Here is a 19,949-nt window from a genome sequence, read left to right as displayed (position 1 = left end):
CTGACAAAGGAGAGAAGCAAACAGAAAAATAGAGGATAGTAAAGTAAACTACATATTAATTGGATCTTCCTCTCCCACACGTTAACACTGATAGATGAATATATTTTCACTGGTGCATTCTGTCTCACCCACACATGTGCATTCTTTTTTCTCACTTTTCCTTTCTCTCACACTACCTTTTTCTTGGTGTATGTCTCCTGCTCCTAAATGTACGGAACACGTCGTAATGTATGATCAAATACACAGGGAGGCAAAGCAGTCTATGCTCCAAAAGGTATTCACTTATTGGGATCAAAGGAAATGCAGAGCACTGGTTGAATCTAAAAATGCATATACATTTATAATAAATGACAAAATAATATTAGTGTCTAAAATGTAATCTGTAATCTGCCTATATATGAATTTCGGGAATCCCCTTTGTTTTATTACAAACGTGTTTCCACACTTATTTATGCACAAACCAATGAATGCAGAATAACTATATAACTATATCTATAATATAGCAGCACCACTCAATTCCCAACCCAGAGCACATTATCTGCTGTTCCACTGTTGATTAGGATTCTCCCTACAATAACTGACTCCTGGCTTAATGTGTGGCTAGAAGCCAACACTTTACCAGAGCAGCTATCCCAACAACACAAATACTAATTGTTGGCTTTCCATTCACTTCGGTTTCATTTCTAATTTAGCTGAAATAGAAAACTCAACAACCCAATACTTATCTGCATTCATACAATTTAAAAAAGAACAAAAAACAAAACAAAAAACTACTCTATTTGATCTGAGCTCTTTTATATCTCTTTATATCTATTACATATAAAACAGCATATGTAAAATACTGTTTTAGCATTTTGCCCTGGGATTCCCTCATTAGATAGAAACTGAGCTTTCAATATGGTGATCCAGATACTTGTTTCCCTAAAAGATGTAAATATATATAACTCACATCATCCCACAACATCTTTTTCACTTATAACACTGATCATGCCGCCAGACTCAGCCAGAATCTCACCAGGATGAGAAACAAATGGGGTAAAATTACATTACACACCATCTAGTGTTGTAATGACTCATTATCTATGCAGATGTCTTACCAGTGGAAAGTTCTTAGTGTGATTATATAGACTTTGAATTAGATTTTGAGTTCAACAAGAAGGCATCAGTCAAACATTTCAGGAAACCTGGTCAGAAAGTTTGGAATAAATGAATATCATCTGCATAGAAGTGACAGAACCAGAAGTACCGCCGTAAAATAGTCTATTTTGTAAACGGGTTTTAAAATGTTATTTCAAATTCACAACAGAGTTGTTGCAATCAAATACAACACATGTAACCAAGACTGAAATGTAAAAAAAAATGCATACTATGCCAATCTAAGGCAATAGATTGAGAGTGTTTGCTAGCGCTGTCCTTAGAAAACGTCGTTTTTACCGTTTCTTGCCGCTGTAAACGCCACAGTTTTGTTCAGAAAAAGTTGAAATGGAGATTCTGGGTCGCTGCATCTTGTTGCTGTGTCATCTTAAATCAGTCGTGTGATTTTGACACGCCGGCGCGTCCATCGACCCCAGAGGGTTCATTTTCATATAACAACTATTGTTATGTTTTTAATTTTCAGTCTGTTTTTTGAGGTCATTATTTTTATGCTAACATTATTTTTTAATGCAGACACTTTCTCCTCAGTGATGTTTTTTTTCCTTCAACTTCTGTTAATGTTTTGGCATGTAGGAAAGGTGTTTATAGAAGGGGATAGCCAGAGCACAATTTCCATATAATCTGCATAAAATTTGCATAAATCAGAGTGATTGTCACTCTTCCTGTCTGACGTCTGCCTAAAGCACGGATATATTCAAGCCTACAAACTGATGGAATGGTAAGAAAATATTTTAATAGATAAAGTGAGTATCTCAGAGACTTTCAGTAAAGACTGAAGGCTGTTGAAACTTTCTCACTTGACTGTAGATTTTTTTAAAAGGTCATATTCATATCATCTCAAATGAGTTTAAGTCTTTGCTAGAGCTGCTGGTTTGAATCTAACTGTTTTTTTGCAATGCCACCTCTGCAACAGGCCAATCATTTTGTTTTAATACATATAAATTGACTGGGTTATAGTTTACTTTTAATTTGCCAGCTAGCATTATTGCTTGCTTGGTCGTGGCTCAGGCAGTAGAGCAGGTCATTTACTAATTATAAAGTTGGTGCTTTAATCCATGGCTGCTCCAGTCTGTATGCCAAAGTATTCCTGGGCAACATACTGAACCTTGATTCGTCAAAGCATGAATGTGTGTGAATGTTACATAGAAAGCACTTAGGCATAGAAACAAATGACTGAACTGTTGAATGAAACATGTATTATAAAGTACCTTAAGTGCTCAAGTAGAATAGCAAAGCACTATATAAGAACCAGTTTATTTACTGTATGTGCACATACTAAATTCTGCCTTACTGGATGTTGAACCTGCCAGATATTTTACATGTTTGTAAGACATTGTATAGCAGCAGTAATACTGGCCTCTAAGAGGGATATCAAAGGCTTATCTGCCTTTTACTATGGGTTAATTAGCAAACATAATTGAGTTAATGTTAGTTAATGCTCAAGTGGATCTCTGTAAAATGTGCATATGTTTATTAGTCAAGCAAACTTTACGCCTGATCCATTTTATTTTAGGGGGAAAAACTGCAAAGACAAACAGACACACTTGCAGCTTGGAAGTTCCACATGAATTCATAGTAGCAATTGCTTTGTCAGGGAGCCAAAGGCTTAAGGCTGATATCGGCTTAAGAAGAATGTCCCAGTATGTCGTAAACAGCATGCAAACTATCCCTGGATTGCCAAACTTTCTTCAGTCCCTCCCACCACCACTTAACCTTCACACCAAAGCACCAGCAAATCTTTGTTCAGTACCAAAAAGAAACTTCCAGAGCTGCAAAATAAAGCCAACACAAAAGTGGAAAAACCTGGAGTTTAGTTTCTCCAAATGGTAATCAGACTCCACAGACTTTCATGTTGAAATGTCCAGCTTAGCAGCGCTGAAGAATTATATTTACGTCAGGTACAGAAGACATTTTTGGCTCTGTGGATAGTTTCCTTTTTCATGGGATGATCATTAAAGTGGACTTATCTGTGTGCTGTTAGTGCCTTTAGGATCATTTTAATGGATTATGTGACTTATGTCATGGCTTTTGTTTTGGTACAGTCAACTAAAAAGTTTATGTCTTAGTTTTGGTGAGTGAAATTTCAGTATTTTGTTACTTTAGTTTGTTACTTGGCAACAATTAGCTGATATGTCTGACTATGCATTGTAGCCATACAGTAATGATTGCAACTTGCTAACCAAGATAGCAAACAATAAATGATAAATTTGCATTCCACTTTTCATCCGTCCAAGTTCACTTGTGGCTCCAAAAAATCAACAGAGGCCAAAATATTAATCACGATGGTGTGTGTGAAGTACAAAACCAGCGAGTGACTGTGGCTACATATTTTATGCTGCTCAGTACTTTTCAATATTTTCTTTTCACATTTAAGGTTTTAGCTCTATTGCCAATTTCAAATTTAAAGTAATGGTGTCAGCTCCATATAAACCTATTTATTAAGTGGTGCTTGTGTGTGTGAAAGAGTACATTCAGGCCAGAGACAGAGTGGCCAGGAGGTTTGATCGTCTTCTTTGTTCATCTCATTATTTTCAAAATGTGTAACAGATAATTTGTCAGCAGCAACTGCAGAGTAAAAAGTCACAAGATCATTAGGTTTGTTGTTTCCAAGCTTGATGCCATTAATTATTTGGGAGACCTTTTACCATAAAGAACAATTCTTAGTAATTTGATTATGAAGACATTCTGTCTACAAGGAATGTGTACATGGAAGCCCTCTGGGTGCACATCTAACCAGCCTGTCAGTCTTCTTAGTGGCACCTGCCACTGAGAGGTAGTACGGTGGTGGCATTTGCAAAAAAAAAACAAAAAAAAAACCCACTAACAGGGGTAGGCAAACAACTGAATGATGCACTTTTTCACTGCTAAACCTGCTTACACACTCCTTGAACTCCTTATTCATGTTAAATTACATCATTTTTTGTTTTGTTTTGTTGTGTTTTTCTTTTTAGTCAGGCTTAGTATGATGTGTCTTACCGATGTGTACAGGAAGCCCTCACTGTTCATAGCCAGATAGAGTTTGGTCTGCACCCCCTGGATGGCCACAACTCGTAGCCCCACTGGAATAAGGTTGAACATGGCTAGAAAGAGATTGGACAAGAGAAACAAATGATAACAAATTTATTCTGCAAACAGTGCACTTATGTTAAACAATATATATGGTAAATAACAAAAAATGTCAATGTAAACCAATTACAATATTGTTTTATGATTTTATTGTTTCACTGATATTACAGCAGCAATGTCATCTAACAGTAAATGGGGTTACTATGGCCACAAGTGCAGGAGGACATGTCATGCTGTTTTTAGTAACTGTAGTCAAAGCACAGTCAGTACAGCAAAATGCAATCATTGAGAATCATTGAAGAATCCACTGGTAACGGTAACAAAGAAAGCAACCATATGTTTATTGTTTTAGCTCTTGTGTTGCTAATTCTGCATTCACATCTAAGAAAGAAAAAGAAAACCTTGCATAACTTTGGATGCATAGACCACATACAAACACACACACACACACACACACATATATAAAAACCTGTCTATGACCGGAGGGCTGAAAGCAAATTGTGAGGTTGACAGAGCCAGCGGCAGCCCGGCTGCTGTGTAGTATATCTCTACCTAATTAGTGTTAGCCTGTATAGTGTGTGTGTGTGTGTGTGTGTGTGTGTGTGTGTGTGTGTGTGTGTGTGTGTGTGTGTGTGTGTGTGCGCACACGTGTAGATTTCATAAGTTGCTGGCACTGAACACCGCAGGCTGACTAGAGGAAAGCACATGAATGTCCACCTGAGAGTCTCCATGCTTGCTTCTGTTCCCAAAAAAGGAAACTTCTCGCCTATTGTACTGACTATTGTTGGACACACTCCCAAATTCCACTGCCACTGCTGTGGGTTGTTGTTGTAACATTTGATGGTACTAAATAAAGCAAGTAAAGTCCATAGAAAAATAATGTTTCTCTTAAATTTCCCCTTTTGAGTGTCAAGCGTTTATGTTATCACATTATAAGAACTTTTCGATTTAGACACACGAGAAGACAAAGTAAACTTCTGTCAGTTGAGCTGTGAGTCAGTGTGCTTCCTTACTATAGATCCTCTTGTCAGCCACTTAGTAGATCTGTAAAGTCCTTAGAGCAAAGCACACTATATGGGTTTTATGATAGGCTATTTCTTTTGCTCTTAATAAAAAAAAACCCTACTGACTCCCTTCTCTCTGGGTTTTTTATTATATACAATGCTCAAAGGCATGTGTGATATATTTACTTTGTACTGCATTTTCAGGTCATTTCTGGTCCTGTGAAAAGCCCCAGAACCAGTCACTCTCTAGTTCTGTCTCTTTCTTATCTCTCTACTCCTTCTCTTCTTTTAATCCATATTTTTGTTTCCATCTTCAGTCGCCACATGAAGTATTCTTCCGAAAATACACTCTTGTCTGTTCTAATATCCTTATTGACATGTTTCAAATCATCTATCCCAGCTATCCTTCTGCTCAATGCTAATGAATTTTGTTTATGCATGGTGGATGCTCTCCCATGCATCCACAATTTTCAGAGACATTCTTAGGTGCTTGTGTAGTTGAGTCAGTGCAGAGTAAAAAGTCACAAGCCCATTAGGCTTGTTGTTTCTGAGCTTGGAGCCATTAATCAGGAGACATTTACCATAATCTTCAGTAATTTGATTATGAAGACATTCCGTCAACAATGATTGTGTACATGCAAGACCTTTGGGTGCACATCCAACCATCCTGTCAGTCTTCTTAGTGACGCCTGCCACTGAGAAGCACTGCAATGGTGACATTTGGAAAGAAAAACACTAGCAGGGCCATTGTTAGGCAAACAGCTGAATTATGCATGACTCGTTCACTCTTGGACCTGCTCACATACTTGTCTATTATAATATCTGTTATGACATGTTTCAAATAATCCATCCCATGAGTGTATTTTCCAGCCATTTAAAATGACACATGAATTAGATGGTGACTTGGCTAATCAAAAGTAATATATGAGAGCTGCTTATATTCTTAAAGTACTTTGGTAAAGTCTAGTTTATAATGTCCATATTATACAACAGTTATCATACTTTTTCTCTAATCTATTCATTATATAATCAGACCTTCTGTTTATTTCTCCTAACAACTCTAACTCTTGCTCACTGCTGCTGAATGCTGCATTTGTATGGTAGATTTTCTTTCATGCAATTCTCAGTGAGATTTGTAGTATATTTAAGTCAAATTGTTAATTAACTTGTCTGGCTAAAGATGCATCCCCTCTCAAACAGAAATGAAGACCGTCATCATTAATGCAGCTTTCAAAAAGATGGCACTAAAAATCATAACGCTCTATATTGAAGACGTAAAAATTACAGTCTGGTGCATGTTGATGTTTTATACAGCTCAAACGTAGGACCTACCACAGAGTTTCTGCAGTATTTTTAGGTGTACTCTAACTTATGCATTTAAGCTGATAAATATGATTGCCAAATATATATTTGGTGATTTTGGACCTCTGTAATTGTATTTGGACCTGTGTAATTCAATTTTGCATCGACTATTCCTTGTCTGTAATTTTGACCTGATTTGATGGCTCCTTTTCTCTAAAACCTCTTGCTGTTCTTGTCTTTGTAATTGCACCCTTCTCACTGCATCATTCCACTGAGTTTTCTGCCACGATACTCCCACCAAGATGCGCACGTACGCATCTGCACTCTACTTCATTTCAGAAGGATTACCAGCTGGTTTACTGATGGGGATTTTCGAGAGGTGAAACTCAATTACTTCTTGGATCCTAGAAACACCTGAGCACACTGGAGAGGATGATAGGTCTACCACCCACTCACAGACCTTTCCTGCTGCACAGAGGAATATGGAGTAAGAAGGGCGAGGAGGCCTGAGGGATAGTTTTCACAATTGCTTGCAAGCTGTCTAAGTTCCACGTACTAACAGCCATGAAGTCACAGAACAGTCAAATTTTAAATACTTTCTTTTACTCATTCTGGGAGCAACATGACAGCAATTAGAGTAGCCTGAATATGACAATATGACAAAGTATTGAAGCTTAAAAGGAAGCTGCGGTGACAACAGTGTAAGGCACTTCTGTGGTGAGATTAGTGTTGAACTAGTGACTCGTTGGTTGAGGAAAGTGGGTTACTTAAAAAAAACCAAAAGACTGAATTAGATAAATAATAAATAAGATTCTTGTGATGTGATTTGACTATGTACGACATAACTGATGTGTTACCCATTAGGAGCCGTGCCAATTAGTTTGCCCTTTGGGATTTAGAGTATCTAAAATTATGGATTCAAACATCTAAATCTATTTACAAAAATGAGGTATGAATGCCTCAAGATTGACAATAGTGTGTATGCTGAACCGTAAAATGCCCTCCTTCTTTCCTCCCCAAAAATGAGTTGTCTCATTGTAGTGCTTGATTTTCCTACTAGGTTTTCTTAGTTGTGATACAACACAAGAAAATATCTGATACTGTATAATATTGGAGGAAAAATCCATATTATTCTGTGAGACGTGTATGTCTTATTTGTGCCACTGGTTTAACAGCCACACTTGGTCTTCTAAACAAGTGGAAGTAGCAAACATCAAATCTTTGTTTGTTTTTTGGTTTGATTTTTGTTTTGTATTGTTTTGTTTTTTCTGTGTATCTGTGTGTGTGTGTACACATTTAAGAAGGTCCTCTCCCACCATCACAAGACACCAGTAGCTCCAAGAGGACTGTGCTCTCCGTCACCATGGAGACAAGCGCACCCAGCGCCTAACAACGCTATTTTTGGAGCAGTGCAAAGAGCTTCACTCTTTTTCCTTTTCCTATTCAGCAGCAATCTTTTTTTTTTTTTCCTCAAAACTATTTTAGTCCCATAATGCAGGTCAGTTGTTGCATAAGTTAATAAAAATGAGACCATCCAGATATTATGGGTGGGGTGGTCTGTGTAAGAAGTGAAGTGCAACATTTTGTGGGTGCATGTTTGTTTAAAATGTTTCATAAGCTTTGCTTATACTACTGTACGGTGTGCTCTGTGTATTATGGAACTTGATATTCTTATATTTAACCCTTGTGTGGTGTTCGTATTTTTGTTACTCAGCCAGTGTTCATGGGTCTGGTGGACCCGCTAGAGTTTTGGCTTTCCAAATTAACACTATCAAACAATTTTATGTTAAATTACTCAACAGATGTTTACTTCATCCCAATTACAAGACATATGAACAGCAAACATGGTTAATTTTTTCCCTTTGTTAGATCACATTTATGAATTAATGTGCTTCTCGTTTTTCTTTTATATAAAATATTATAAATAAATCAGTTATAATCAAGTGGAGTGAGTGGAAAGACACAACACATTTACACGTGAAAAAATAATTAATTGTTTAATTTTTCTTTTGAAAAAAACTGAACACGGGTCTCACAGACCCGAACACCATACAAGGGTTAAGAAACAAACTTCACAGGACATTATAAGGTATTGCTCTGCTTAGAAAACATCCTACATCCACAGAGTTGCTATTTATATGTAGGAGACACCAAGGGACTCAATGAATACTAATTCAAAGGCCTCAGTAGTGTTTACATCCACTTAATGGTGAGATTACACAGCACGGAACAAATCCTGTTTCACAGAATACTGTGCACACTTTTCCCACATTGTTAGATGTTATTTTCACTCAGCAGCTATTTTATAATTTTAATCTTTCAGGGATATGTAGTAGTGCTCATTGCACCATCTAATTAAAAGTTGGTCAGTGTCTGTTGTATTGTTACGAGACAACTGCCTGTGCTATTCCACTTCCATTGATCTCTTTAATCAATTGGAAAACAAAGAGCTAGTGGGTGTGTGGCAACGAAAGGAATGCATCCACACATAGTGTAAGGCAAAACTAGATCTCATGACAGAGGCAGTGTGTAGGTGTGAAAAGCCAGTTATGACCTGTGTTCAGTTTGGAAAAGGATGATTTTGATTAGATCAAATTAAACAGGGTCACTACTTCACCGCTTAGTTTGTATACTTGCAAACATGTATACAAACTTAATATTTTCTATGTAATAAGAAATATTTAATGGCAAAAAAAATCAAGATCCATTTTGAACAGTTTAAAATGCTGCTCTCTATTAGAGTTAAAAGAAATTCAGCATTTAAAGTCAAGCCTAAGAAACCCACAAATAAGGAGAAAAAATATATATATCAGCTCTCCTATAGCAGTTTAAGGAACATGGGCTTTATGACAAACCTGAAACAGTCTTGACACACTGCAAGATGAATATAAGTGGTGTAACCTCAATTATAGTACATAGTATAGCACAGTGCTGATAAAAGGTAAAGTGGGTGCATGATTGAAAAATAAGTGGAATCCATACACCAGTACAATGGAGTGAAACTTACTGTAACCATTGTCCTCCTCCTTTGTTCCATCAATGGTTCCATCTGCCTGCAACTGCAGGTGGAAACCTTGTCGACTGTAGAGTTTCGTCACAATCCCCTTCAGCTGGGGCTCTGTGGAAGAAGAGAGCAGAGAGGAGGACACAAGGATGAAACCACAGAGTACAAGGTGGAAGATAAAGTCGTTCGTAGGTTTGTAATGGGACATACTGCCGCTTGCATTGTACTCTTTCCAACAGCTTTTCAGCTATTAAAACCACAAATAAAAGAAAACAAAATAAATCATTTGAGTCGACAGGTAATTAATGAGGCTGAGTGGCACACGTGATGGGAGATTTAAAAAAAGGAGAAATAGTCACAAATGAATGTGATGTTGTGAGACACCTGTCAGTCAAACAAATGCAACCAAAATGAGCAAAAACATGCTGGAAGGAGTATATTAACTTACTTTGCTCTCACCTTCTCGTGAAAAGGAATTAGAGACTACTGTAATTATGTCTTTCTAGACAGCATTAGAGACAGATTCTGGCCTCAGTTAGAGAAGCTGCAGTCAGACACGTTCAACTGACCATTTAAATGGTAAACTATTTAAAAGGTATTTAAATGGCAAACTATTAAGAGCTACAGTTATATCAAATTGTGTTGTGTCAACATTTTAAAAAGCATTATTTCTGTCTTTCGTCTGCAAAATCTAAGGGCCAGTAGCTTGACAACAGAGATGAGATCAAAGATGGACAAGAGTATCCAAATAAGAAATTGGTTCTGAGGGCATGAAGTGATTTAAAATGGCTGAAATTATGCAAGTAACCCCTCTTTCTCAATCCATGTTTCTTGTCAGTCTCTACTCCATCAGACCTGCCCAACAGATGGACAGCTACAAAAGTAAAAAGGAATGCTAATAAAAATCTAAACTTCAATGAAAAATGGTATATTAAATGCTCTCAAAATGTTTGAGGCACACTTTAAGAGACAAATAGCACCGCAAATTACAGCGCATAATATTTCTGTCTAATTTTGCATGGTAAGGAAAGCGTTAGAGTTCTGAAATATCTGTTGAAAGCCTTGTGTTCTTTTGACCGTGTTCATCAAAAGTATGGTCTTAAAAAAATGATAGTTTTAAATATTAAATCTGTTTTGCCTGTCTGAGTTACATTAGTGTCTGATAAGTGCTAAGTGCTCTTCAGTCTTTGGTTACTGTCCCAAGTGGAGTGTCCTTTACTGTTGTTAACCACACCATTCAGCTGTCCTATCATCTCATCCATCTTTCAGTGCTGTGATCACCAGCCTTACTAAGGTTGCTTTCGCTGCGCCAGGGTTTATTCAGTCTATAGAGTGGGGATAGCGTAATAATTGTGGTATAAAACTTTGCACAAAGACATAAAGGAGCCTAAATGCATTAGCTCTACAGCCGCATGTACATATAATGTATTTCCTTAAAGATGAGGCACCATATACCCGCCAAAAAGACAACACCCATTGCTTTCCCTACAGGATAACTGGAAATTGGATGTTAGAAAGATGCACAAACTGCAGGATAGTCAAAGTGTTATATAACTGCATGTCTTAACTTTCAGGTGAATTATACACAGAATTACAACAACAACAACTTGAAAATGAGTGAATTGGATAGAATAAAGTGGGAAGAAAATACAGAGATGAACGTTGTAAGGCTATAGGGTCATACCCACAAACATAAGGAGACTGACACTATAGCAAGATGTGATGCCACTGCAATAATGCAAGAAATTGCAGCCACTTTGGACTTGGATTTACATCTCACAGTAGAACTACATACCTAAAATACAGGAAATTCTTAAAAATACTGTATCTGCCAATGCTTTTATTCCTGCTGGATAAGTTTCAACAACAAAGCATTTGGCAACAGCATGCAGGAAATATTATTTGGAGCTAATTGTGAGGTTTGCTTAAAATTCTAAATGAAAGTTGGGACCTGCTTATTTAAATGTGTGCATCTGAAGTTTAATATTAATCTGTTTTTAAGTTCTGCCATCCTGGAAACCAAATATTATATCCATTTTGGAAACTAAAAAGAGTGAAATTTATATTACTTTTGATGGAGTGATTATCCAGATTAATTGGAACAGTAAATCTTATTAATTTGTGACAGTGAAGTCTTATGTGATTAATCACCTAAGCCTTTTTTACATCTAGTTCAGTAGATAGGCAACGAGCGATTGGTTTGATTTATCTCGCACTATTATTTGAGATGCAAGGCGACTTCTGTGTTGATACACTTGATAAGCATGCCTTTCAATCTTGCACCAACTTTTTCATCCATCTTTTCCGAGAAAGTGAGCGTTACATAGTAAATATCTTTTTTAACTGCAAAAAATGGCACTCGTAATAAGAAAGGTGATGATCAGAGTGATCAAAAATGTGAGAGCCTGATGAAATTGGAACAACAGACCTGGTCGTCTCCTTCGCCTTTTCTTGGAACCAAAGAGTTTGACTCGTGAAAAAACGTTCAGTCGACTTGGTTTTTCACAGCTTCCTTTGGTTTTACTGGGGCTGCTAACGCAGCGGCAGGCATTAGACTTCTCCCGCTCCCTCGCCTGCCTTTTCTGCCTTATGAGGGAGCTGGCAATCGCTGCCGCCATAGCCAGTTTGGCAGCTCTCTGGGGGAAAAACTTCTTGAGAAACGGGGAAGATATCACCCCCTTTGAATCCAAGAGATTGAGGGGAAATGTCCAGAATCCGATGCAACAACAACAACGATGTGTTAAATATGGGCTACTATAGAGCTTTCAAAGTGCACTCTAGTGAAAATGGAATAGTCCCAGGGGTGCAGCGAAGATGGCTAGATGATGTCCACATGGATCATTTTGATCATTAATTTAGTCGCTTTTCAGAAACTGTCCGTTGTAGCCTCGAGAAAAAAGTGAAACGTAACGAAAAGGATAAAAAACAAACGTTCCATCCGAAGCTGTACAAAGACTTTGGTCTCACAGCACATTGCATCTTCTTCCGAATGTATCATTTTCTCGGTATCACAACAAATGCGCACAAATACAGTTTGGTGAGCAGTTTTCCGCTAAACTACATGGTCGCACACATGGTAGTCGTGAATGAAGCTCGCTGCGTAGTCATAGGATGGAAACACCTGTTTGCAGACGCCTGGGGAGTGTGCAGTGCTCGTTATCTGATTTCCCTAATCTCTTGCTGTAGCTGCTACTGTTAAGAAAAAACAACAACAACAACGAGAAAAACAAGGAAAGGAAAAAGGATTCAGACCGCTTTCGCAGATGATGTAAACGAATAACAACAGAGATCCCATTCTCTTTTTTGTTGAATCGAAGCAAGACAAGGTAACAGCAGGAGCTCCCTCATTCTGGGTCAGTATCCGAGACCGGCTCAACCACAAACTCAGCTGATCTACCGAGAGCATCCCACCTACAACCAAGAGAATGAGCAGTGGGGAGGAGGGAGAGGACGGGGAGTCTAACTGGTGAGACACAAACCAAGTCAGTGTGCACACTCACACACGTTTGACTTAAAGTAGTGATAATTCATATTAGGAGAAAGGTACGTAGACGTGTGGAGGCGGAAAGTCCAGAGAGAAAGCGAAAGAGAGCGAGAGAGAGAGAGAGAGAGAGAGAGAGAGAGAGAGAGAGAGAGAGAACGAGTAGATGAAGAGAGAGAGAGAGAGAGAGAGCATATTAGAGACCTTTCTGGTTTCACTTGACAGAAGTGAACAGAAAGTTACTCAAAAACTACCAATATAACTCATTTTCCCCTATGGAAATATGAGAAAACAGCATGTGAAAAATAAATCCCGTATTTTAAACTGAGGTGAGAACGAACTCCCAGCCACATACTACTTGAATTATATGCATTTTAAACATTTAAAGTTGTAGTATTATTAAATATTTGTTATTTCCAATGCCCACCTAAAGGTGCAGATGACTGTAAAGAATAAAACCGTCAACTGTTCAGTTAATGTAAAATGAAAATAATGTATTAAGACCCAACCAACAAAATGACAGTAGATTAACCATCAGCATGTATCCTTAAAATGTCATAAATCCTCACTTAACACTAAACATCAAATTGAACAAATTGAAATCACCCCAATCTAAAACCCTTTCCACCAACATCGTGGTGAAATTTTCATTTCTTAATGTTACAGGAGCTACAGGTGAATTATGAATTGACTTTATGAAAATCGAAACTTAGTGTCAAACGTAGTGTCAGAAAAAAAAACCGTAGTCTGGAATCTAAAGCTGAAAACAACTTGCCACGGTTTTGTTGTTTTCAAGCCTGACTTACAGCGTCCGTTGCTTTACTGAGAATATTTAACAGACTAACCAATGCTGCCATCTAGAGTTCTCAAGAAAATATTTTTTTAAGTAATTAATATTTTATTTATATCCACTGCTTTATAAATGAGACCAGTAGGCCTAACACACGTCAAGTTTATAACTAGCGTTGAATAAATATGAGTTTGCGCATAACTAAGTGTAAAATCTGGGGAAGTAGAAGTGCAATAAAATCAACTGAAAGGCATTTAGAATTAAGCTCGACAGAGTATAACCCCTTTTTTTCATAATTCTGAAAATAACTCGCTTAAAAATACCACATTTGAAAAAAGTTTGTTCAAACAAGATAAAATCAGTGAAGCACATAAGCGAAGATGAGATCCCCAGACCTTTTTATGTGTGTGTTGTTGTTGTTTTTGGAGCGACCTCCACTTCAGCACCATGGACAGCAACTTAAATGCAGTAGGATACAAATAAATGGACCAAATAGACCAGACGACAAAACACAATAATCGACTTTACTAGAAACTCTTTTACAAAAAGAGAGAGAAATAAATACGAGTTTAGTCCCAATAATTAAAGATAATTGCTTTTTCTTTTCCTTTTTTCAAAGCAGCATAAATTCTAAAACAAAATAAACAGCCTACCTGAAACTGATTTTCTCAAGGGAAAAGTCATATTTTCTCAACAGCGTAGCCAAAGCAGTGACTTGGATACTTGCAGTCCTTGGGTGGTGAAGTGAAGGCGAGTAGACGATATATTCAGCAAAGTTCAAACCATTGTCAGACAACTGTCAGAGGCGTAGTGAAAGAAAAAGCATCGAGGCGTGGCCACCAACAGGAAGATCGTTATAGGACATTAGCGACAGGCCATTATGACTTCTAAAAAGCTCATTAAAGATTAATTTAGAGGTCTTTTTTGTGCGCCAAAAACGTACGTGTATTCAATGTATTGCTCCGCTCGGAGGGGAAGTCGGACGAGCGGGGAGCAGATTGAAGACAAATGAACAAAAAAACGCAGGCGAAGCTTGTACTTCCTTCTTGGGGCAGTGCAGACTGTTCTCATATTACAAAGAAATGTGTAAAATGATCCGATAATGCATTGACTAAACCTGTTATACAGGCCTGTCTACTTTCGACGGAAAAATATCGATAAGCATTCAGCAGAGACAACAGTACACATTAGACAAAGTGTATTTTGTCCGTATTTGCACTCAGTTCCTTGAAACTGTTCCTTTCTCAAAATGCCCAGTAACACTGAGGCTGACCAAATATAAGATGGGATTGTTATTCATTATTGCAGTATACATTTCTCTCAGTGCAAACCACGAAGCATGCTCTATTGGTTTAATTATACCATTTAATTTGAGTCAAAGTACAGCAAAATACAGTGAAAAGGGACTTGATCGCGAACGGGCCTAAAACCGAGAGCAGAGTGACGAGAACTACAACCTGAGTGATGAGGGCAGTGTACCCTGACTGACCATGTGCGCTTTCTTAACACTAGATGGAGCAAGTGGCCAGGCTATGGGGCAATCAATGCACCCGAAAGGGAAAAACCTACATTTGTCTTTGTAAGTGATTTTAAATTTAGTATACAGTAATAGAGAAACACTTAAGCTCTAATCTAAACTTAAATCCATAATGTAATAAGATGGAGTATGTCTATACTATTATACCAGACATGCCCCCATATTTTAAGGGCCAGTAATTGTCTCCTTTTTCTCCTTAAGGCATAGTTACATTTAAAATCAACACACTACAACTGACTTGTACTGTTGTTGTTGTTACAAACAATATGGAATATTGTAAGATTACACCTTTAGCTACTACAGATTATTTAGTTAAATGAAATACCTAACACCAACATGGCGAAACAAACAAATCATCAAGGTCAAGAGTGCAAAAAAATGAAAAAAATCATAGTAAGTCTTCCCTAATGAAATTCATATATAAATAGATTTCAGGGGTTTTGTGGGCCCTGAATCAGAAAATATATATTTACTGGGAGGTGGAGTGAAACAATTATAACCGTGTTACATTACAGTGGTCTGCTAGAAAAGCTTGGATACCATAATTCACATGGATATTAGTGAGTTTGACACGTACCACCCACTAGAACATTCGTGCACACTAAGCACACCCACCATGATAAAAGCACTCCCAGACAGGAACAGCCTCTCCCAACTGGAAAATGTGCCATCACACTACAAAAATAGCTCTGAAGCGACTTGAGGAATTGATCCAGCCTCCAAACCCCCCAGATCCCAACTTAGTCTGGACGTTTCTGAACAAGATGGATTCACAGGGGCACCACCTTGCAACCTAGAGAGCCCAAAGAATCTGATGTGTCCTAGGCCCAAAAACCACTGTAAACCCACAACCCTGTGTCCACGTCCAATTGATTGAGAATTGTTTGAGAAAAAGAAGGAAAACTTGCACAATACATATTAGGTAATCACTTTGATTGCTTTGATAGATAACTGTAAATTGTTCGCACTCAGTTACAATATACTGATTTACAAGAGAGGGGCTCAAATGGGGTGAGAGTTGAAAATATTTAATTTTTCCATTCACCATCTTCAATGTGCTTCATAGATAGCTCAATATAATGGTCTAGAAACAAAACTAACCTTTAACCTCGCATGTTCTAACAGTATAGGACTGCTAACAAAATATAATTATAATATTAACATATTATATCAGTAACAAATACCCTTTAGAGGGTCATTATCTGTATAGCAGTTTGCACCATAATGTATGCTAGCTGTAGGGGACATTTTCACTGTGATTAATATCACAATGCAAAACCAAATATTGGCTGTTGTAATCAATTCTGCATACTTTTCATATTTCCTTTCATTTCCTTCCTCCTCACTTGAAAGGCTAAGCTTTTTAAACAACAGAATTACAGATACAGACAAGAAATATTTTACGTTGAAAATGTGAATTAACATACTGTAGCTATGCTGTGGTTGTCAAGAAGCATTTTGTGATTTTTATCTTTACTTTACTTACTTTACTTTGTAATACTGTACGCGACAAAGGACTAACTAAATAATGAAGCAACTAGTTAAGCTGATCGGACTTGGCATGGTCTGTGACTCTTGCAAGTTAAATAGGAGTAGTTTATAAGTGAAACGTTACAATATACTGTATGTTTAGGAGATTTGCTGAATATTAATATGCACAGTATTGTACGTGCCATAAAAACAACTCAATCACAGTGGGAAAGGGGAATATTAAAACTCTGTCCAATCTTATTTATACAATGCAGCATACATTACCCACATCTGGTACTATCCAAAGCCTCTAATTCTGCCCATGGGTAAACACAGAACAGCAGCTTTCACCAATAATCTCACGTTTTGCGTCAGTTGTCCTACTATTGATAAAGCCAGACCATCACTCAAGCAAACAGTGTTGCAAATCTGGAGATGACTGGATTTATCACTGACAGTTAGCAAGACAGAGTGAGGTGATGAGAGTCGAGCTGCTGTGTACAAGCACACGAGATACAAAGAAGGTCCCTCTTGCTGTAGTGCTTATCTTTGTAGCAGCCCTTCTATGAAGGAAAGGTGGGATTGGGTGTGGGGATGTGCAGTGGCACAATAAACAATGCTAACAATAAAATAAAGTTATATTTTATAATGCTTCTTTAAATCTTGAATCCATCATTTTTGTTTGAGAAGATATTTCAGAATAAAACATACCTCTACTCCACTTTTGTCTTTGTATACTGTATATATATAAATATTTTTTTTGTAGGACAAAAGTGCAATATAGCTGTACTGTGCTCATTTGAAGTCTTGCTCTCATGAATTATGCTGTCATAAAATCAACAGATTGGCGATAACACAGCAATCTCTGGCTTTTGTCCAAATGCAAAATCTGTTCCTTTCTCAACAACAGAAAGAAACAGAGTGACCTCTGTAAACAACACCTATAGACACAGTAAATAAGACAAGTCAGTAAAACACAAGGGCACACACAAACACAGAAGCTGTCTGTCTGTGTATGTGTTTGGATGCTTGTGTAGCAGTATGCCCTGGGTACATTAATTATTGTAGTGCCCCAGAATGCCAGTCTACTGTAACCTCCCTGGGGCACCTTGCCTCTGCTTTGCCCACACACATGCATTCATACACAAAGGAAGACTGAGAAAATAGCTTAAAATAGCTAAAAACATACAACTTTGATAGTATCTGTCACAACTGTAGTAATGCAGAGTCTATAGGGTAGTCTGCCTGCACCAGAATCTTAGAACAGAAAACATACAGCATACTTTTTCCCCATTTCCTTTAATTTTCTGTAATATACGTAAATGTTTACATTAATATCTAGATTATCTTTACTTATAATGCAGACACATTTAAACTATAAAAGATGTTTAAAAGCCAGGACTTGGGGGGGGGGCAAGAATGTTTGTCCTGTGTATACATGTAACTGTCCAGCAACCACAAAAGAAACCCAAAGGGTCACCCTAGTGCTCCATCATCTCTGGCAAAAAAGGGTTAAACATCAGAGGAAAACTAGAAGATAGCGTGTGTATTCCCAAGGTTGAGTGCTGTGTTAACCTTTATATTATTAAATATCACCCAACAATTAAAGCTATCTCAGCTTTTTAATAACCCAAGGCTGTCATGATAACACCTAGCTCTTAATCATTTTTTCAAATTGTGAAAGAAAATTGGCCTCCAAGGGCAAACACTGAAAAAACTACAGCGGTTAACCTTGCCAGTGGTGTTTAATAGTGGGCAAAGTTGCATGGTACGATGTGCTACTGACTGTATAAAGATATTTAATGTCAAAGTAAATTGTTATCTTCATGCACCATTTCAAATGGCAATAAGAGGATATTTAACCTTTTTGTACAGCGCGAGGGGATTAAGTGAAACATTATAAGGGAGACAGGAACAGTCTCATAAGCTCAGAGGGTTGCTGCTCTAATCATTTAGCTCTTTGGCAACATTCTCCTGGTTTTCTGCTCTTTGCGTGCGTGTGGGTAACAGTCACTCCACTCCAACAGCAGCTTGCAGCATGCTAGGCCACCAGTGCCATAGTGATACCACGCATTGCCATGGAGACCGCACATACGTAATAGGGTGTGTGTGTGTGTGTGTGTGTGTGTGTGTGTGTGTGTGTGTGTGTGTGTGTGAAAGAGAGACAGTGAGAGAGAGAATGGGGGTTGGGTTTTACAGAAAACTATCATTCACTCAATGTTTCAGTAGAGCATGGTTCTACAAGTCAGTCATGGGTGACTGGCAGACCCATAGCAATAATCGCGTGATCTCTCCAACTCTTTCTGAACCAGAGGGCTGTGCTCACTGTATGAAACCAAGGAGTCGGTAGACTGAAACTAGAGGACAATCTATTATTCCTTCCCGTGGATGATTCAGGATCATGTCTAAAGCCCCACCATGGGAACCAATATCTATTTTTTCACAAGCTTATATGCTAAAACATTTCCACAGTGGCTGTAATGCCTAAACAGCTGATGCAATTTGAAAAAGTTTGCACCTCTGTTAGAATTATTAAAATGGTGTCGTAGTCCAAATATTTATAGACCCAAGCGCCTTTTTCACTGTCTTTAAGTAATTTACATTAATTGACAAGGTATGTTTGCTTTTAGTTGGAGTGAAAATACGATAAAATATATTTTTTTAAACATCTAAAAGGCATTAAGAAGATCATCTCTGAGCTTTTTCCAAGTCTGCTTCTCATTAAATCACCAGTTCCATCTCCACCTCTCTTTTAAATGCTAAAGCTAATTAGGAACAGACGGAATGCCTGGCATTTGTCAGCTAACCTCTCCCCTTTTGTACAACAACCATCTTCAAAGTCTTTATCTGCTGATTAGCGCTGCCATATTTCCTCTCACACAGATGACTACTAAGCTTTTTTGTACCCAAGTGACAGGAAAATAATTCTAATTCGTATATCAATGGAAGCTAAATATGGCAGTGAGACATAGGACCTGAGCACTCTGCCAGACACTTTGTGCCTGTTTGTTTGATAGCAATACAGATAGATGTGGAGATTCACTCCTGGGTAATTGCCATCATTTAGATGTTTATTTGCATTCTGAAAATTTGCAGCTAAACGTGAGGAATAAAATTAGACAAAGATTGTAATTGTGATT

The 19,949-nt window shown here is 37.7% G+C and overlaps 1 protein-coding gene across 4 annotated transcripts in view; it reads right to left on the bottom strand.

Moving 5' to 3' along the window:
• The window catches only part of fgf13a (fibroblast growth factor 13a), a 98,523-nt gene that overhangs the window by 12,566 nt on the left and 66,008 nt on the right, over positions 1–19,949 (bottom strand). For 2 of the 4 annotated variants that reach the window (XM_085243480.1, XM_085243497.1), the window contains 2 exons: positions 9,535–9,645; positions 4,132–4,235 (listed from right to left, as the gene is read on the bottom strand). In XM_085243480.1, the coding sequence (XP_085099606.1) occupies positions 4,132–4,235; positions 9,535–9,645 (215 nt within the window). Of the gene's footprint in view, positions 1–4,131; positions 4,236–9,534; positions 9,646–11,959; positions 12,980–14,455; positions 14,801–19,949 lie in introns of those variants that run through there. The other 2 variants (XM_085243506.1, XM_085243488.1) reach the window with 2 other exon arrangements.

Source organism: Mchenga conophoros, linkage group LG2 (assembly GCF_057382185.1).
Source record: "Mchenga conophoros isolate Kocher_MC1m ecotype Shallow Benthic linkage group LG2, M_conophoros_male_GT1.1, whole genome shotgun sequence".
NCBI lineage: Eukaryota > Metazoa > Chordata > Actinopteri > Cichliformes > Cichlidae > Mchenga > Mchenga conophoros.
This window is presented reverse-complemented; position numbering and strand designations above follow the sequence as displayed.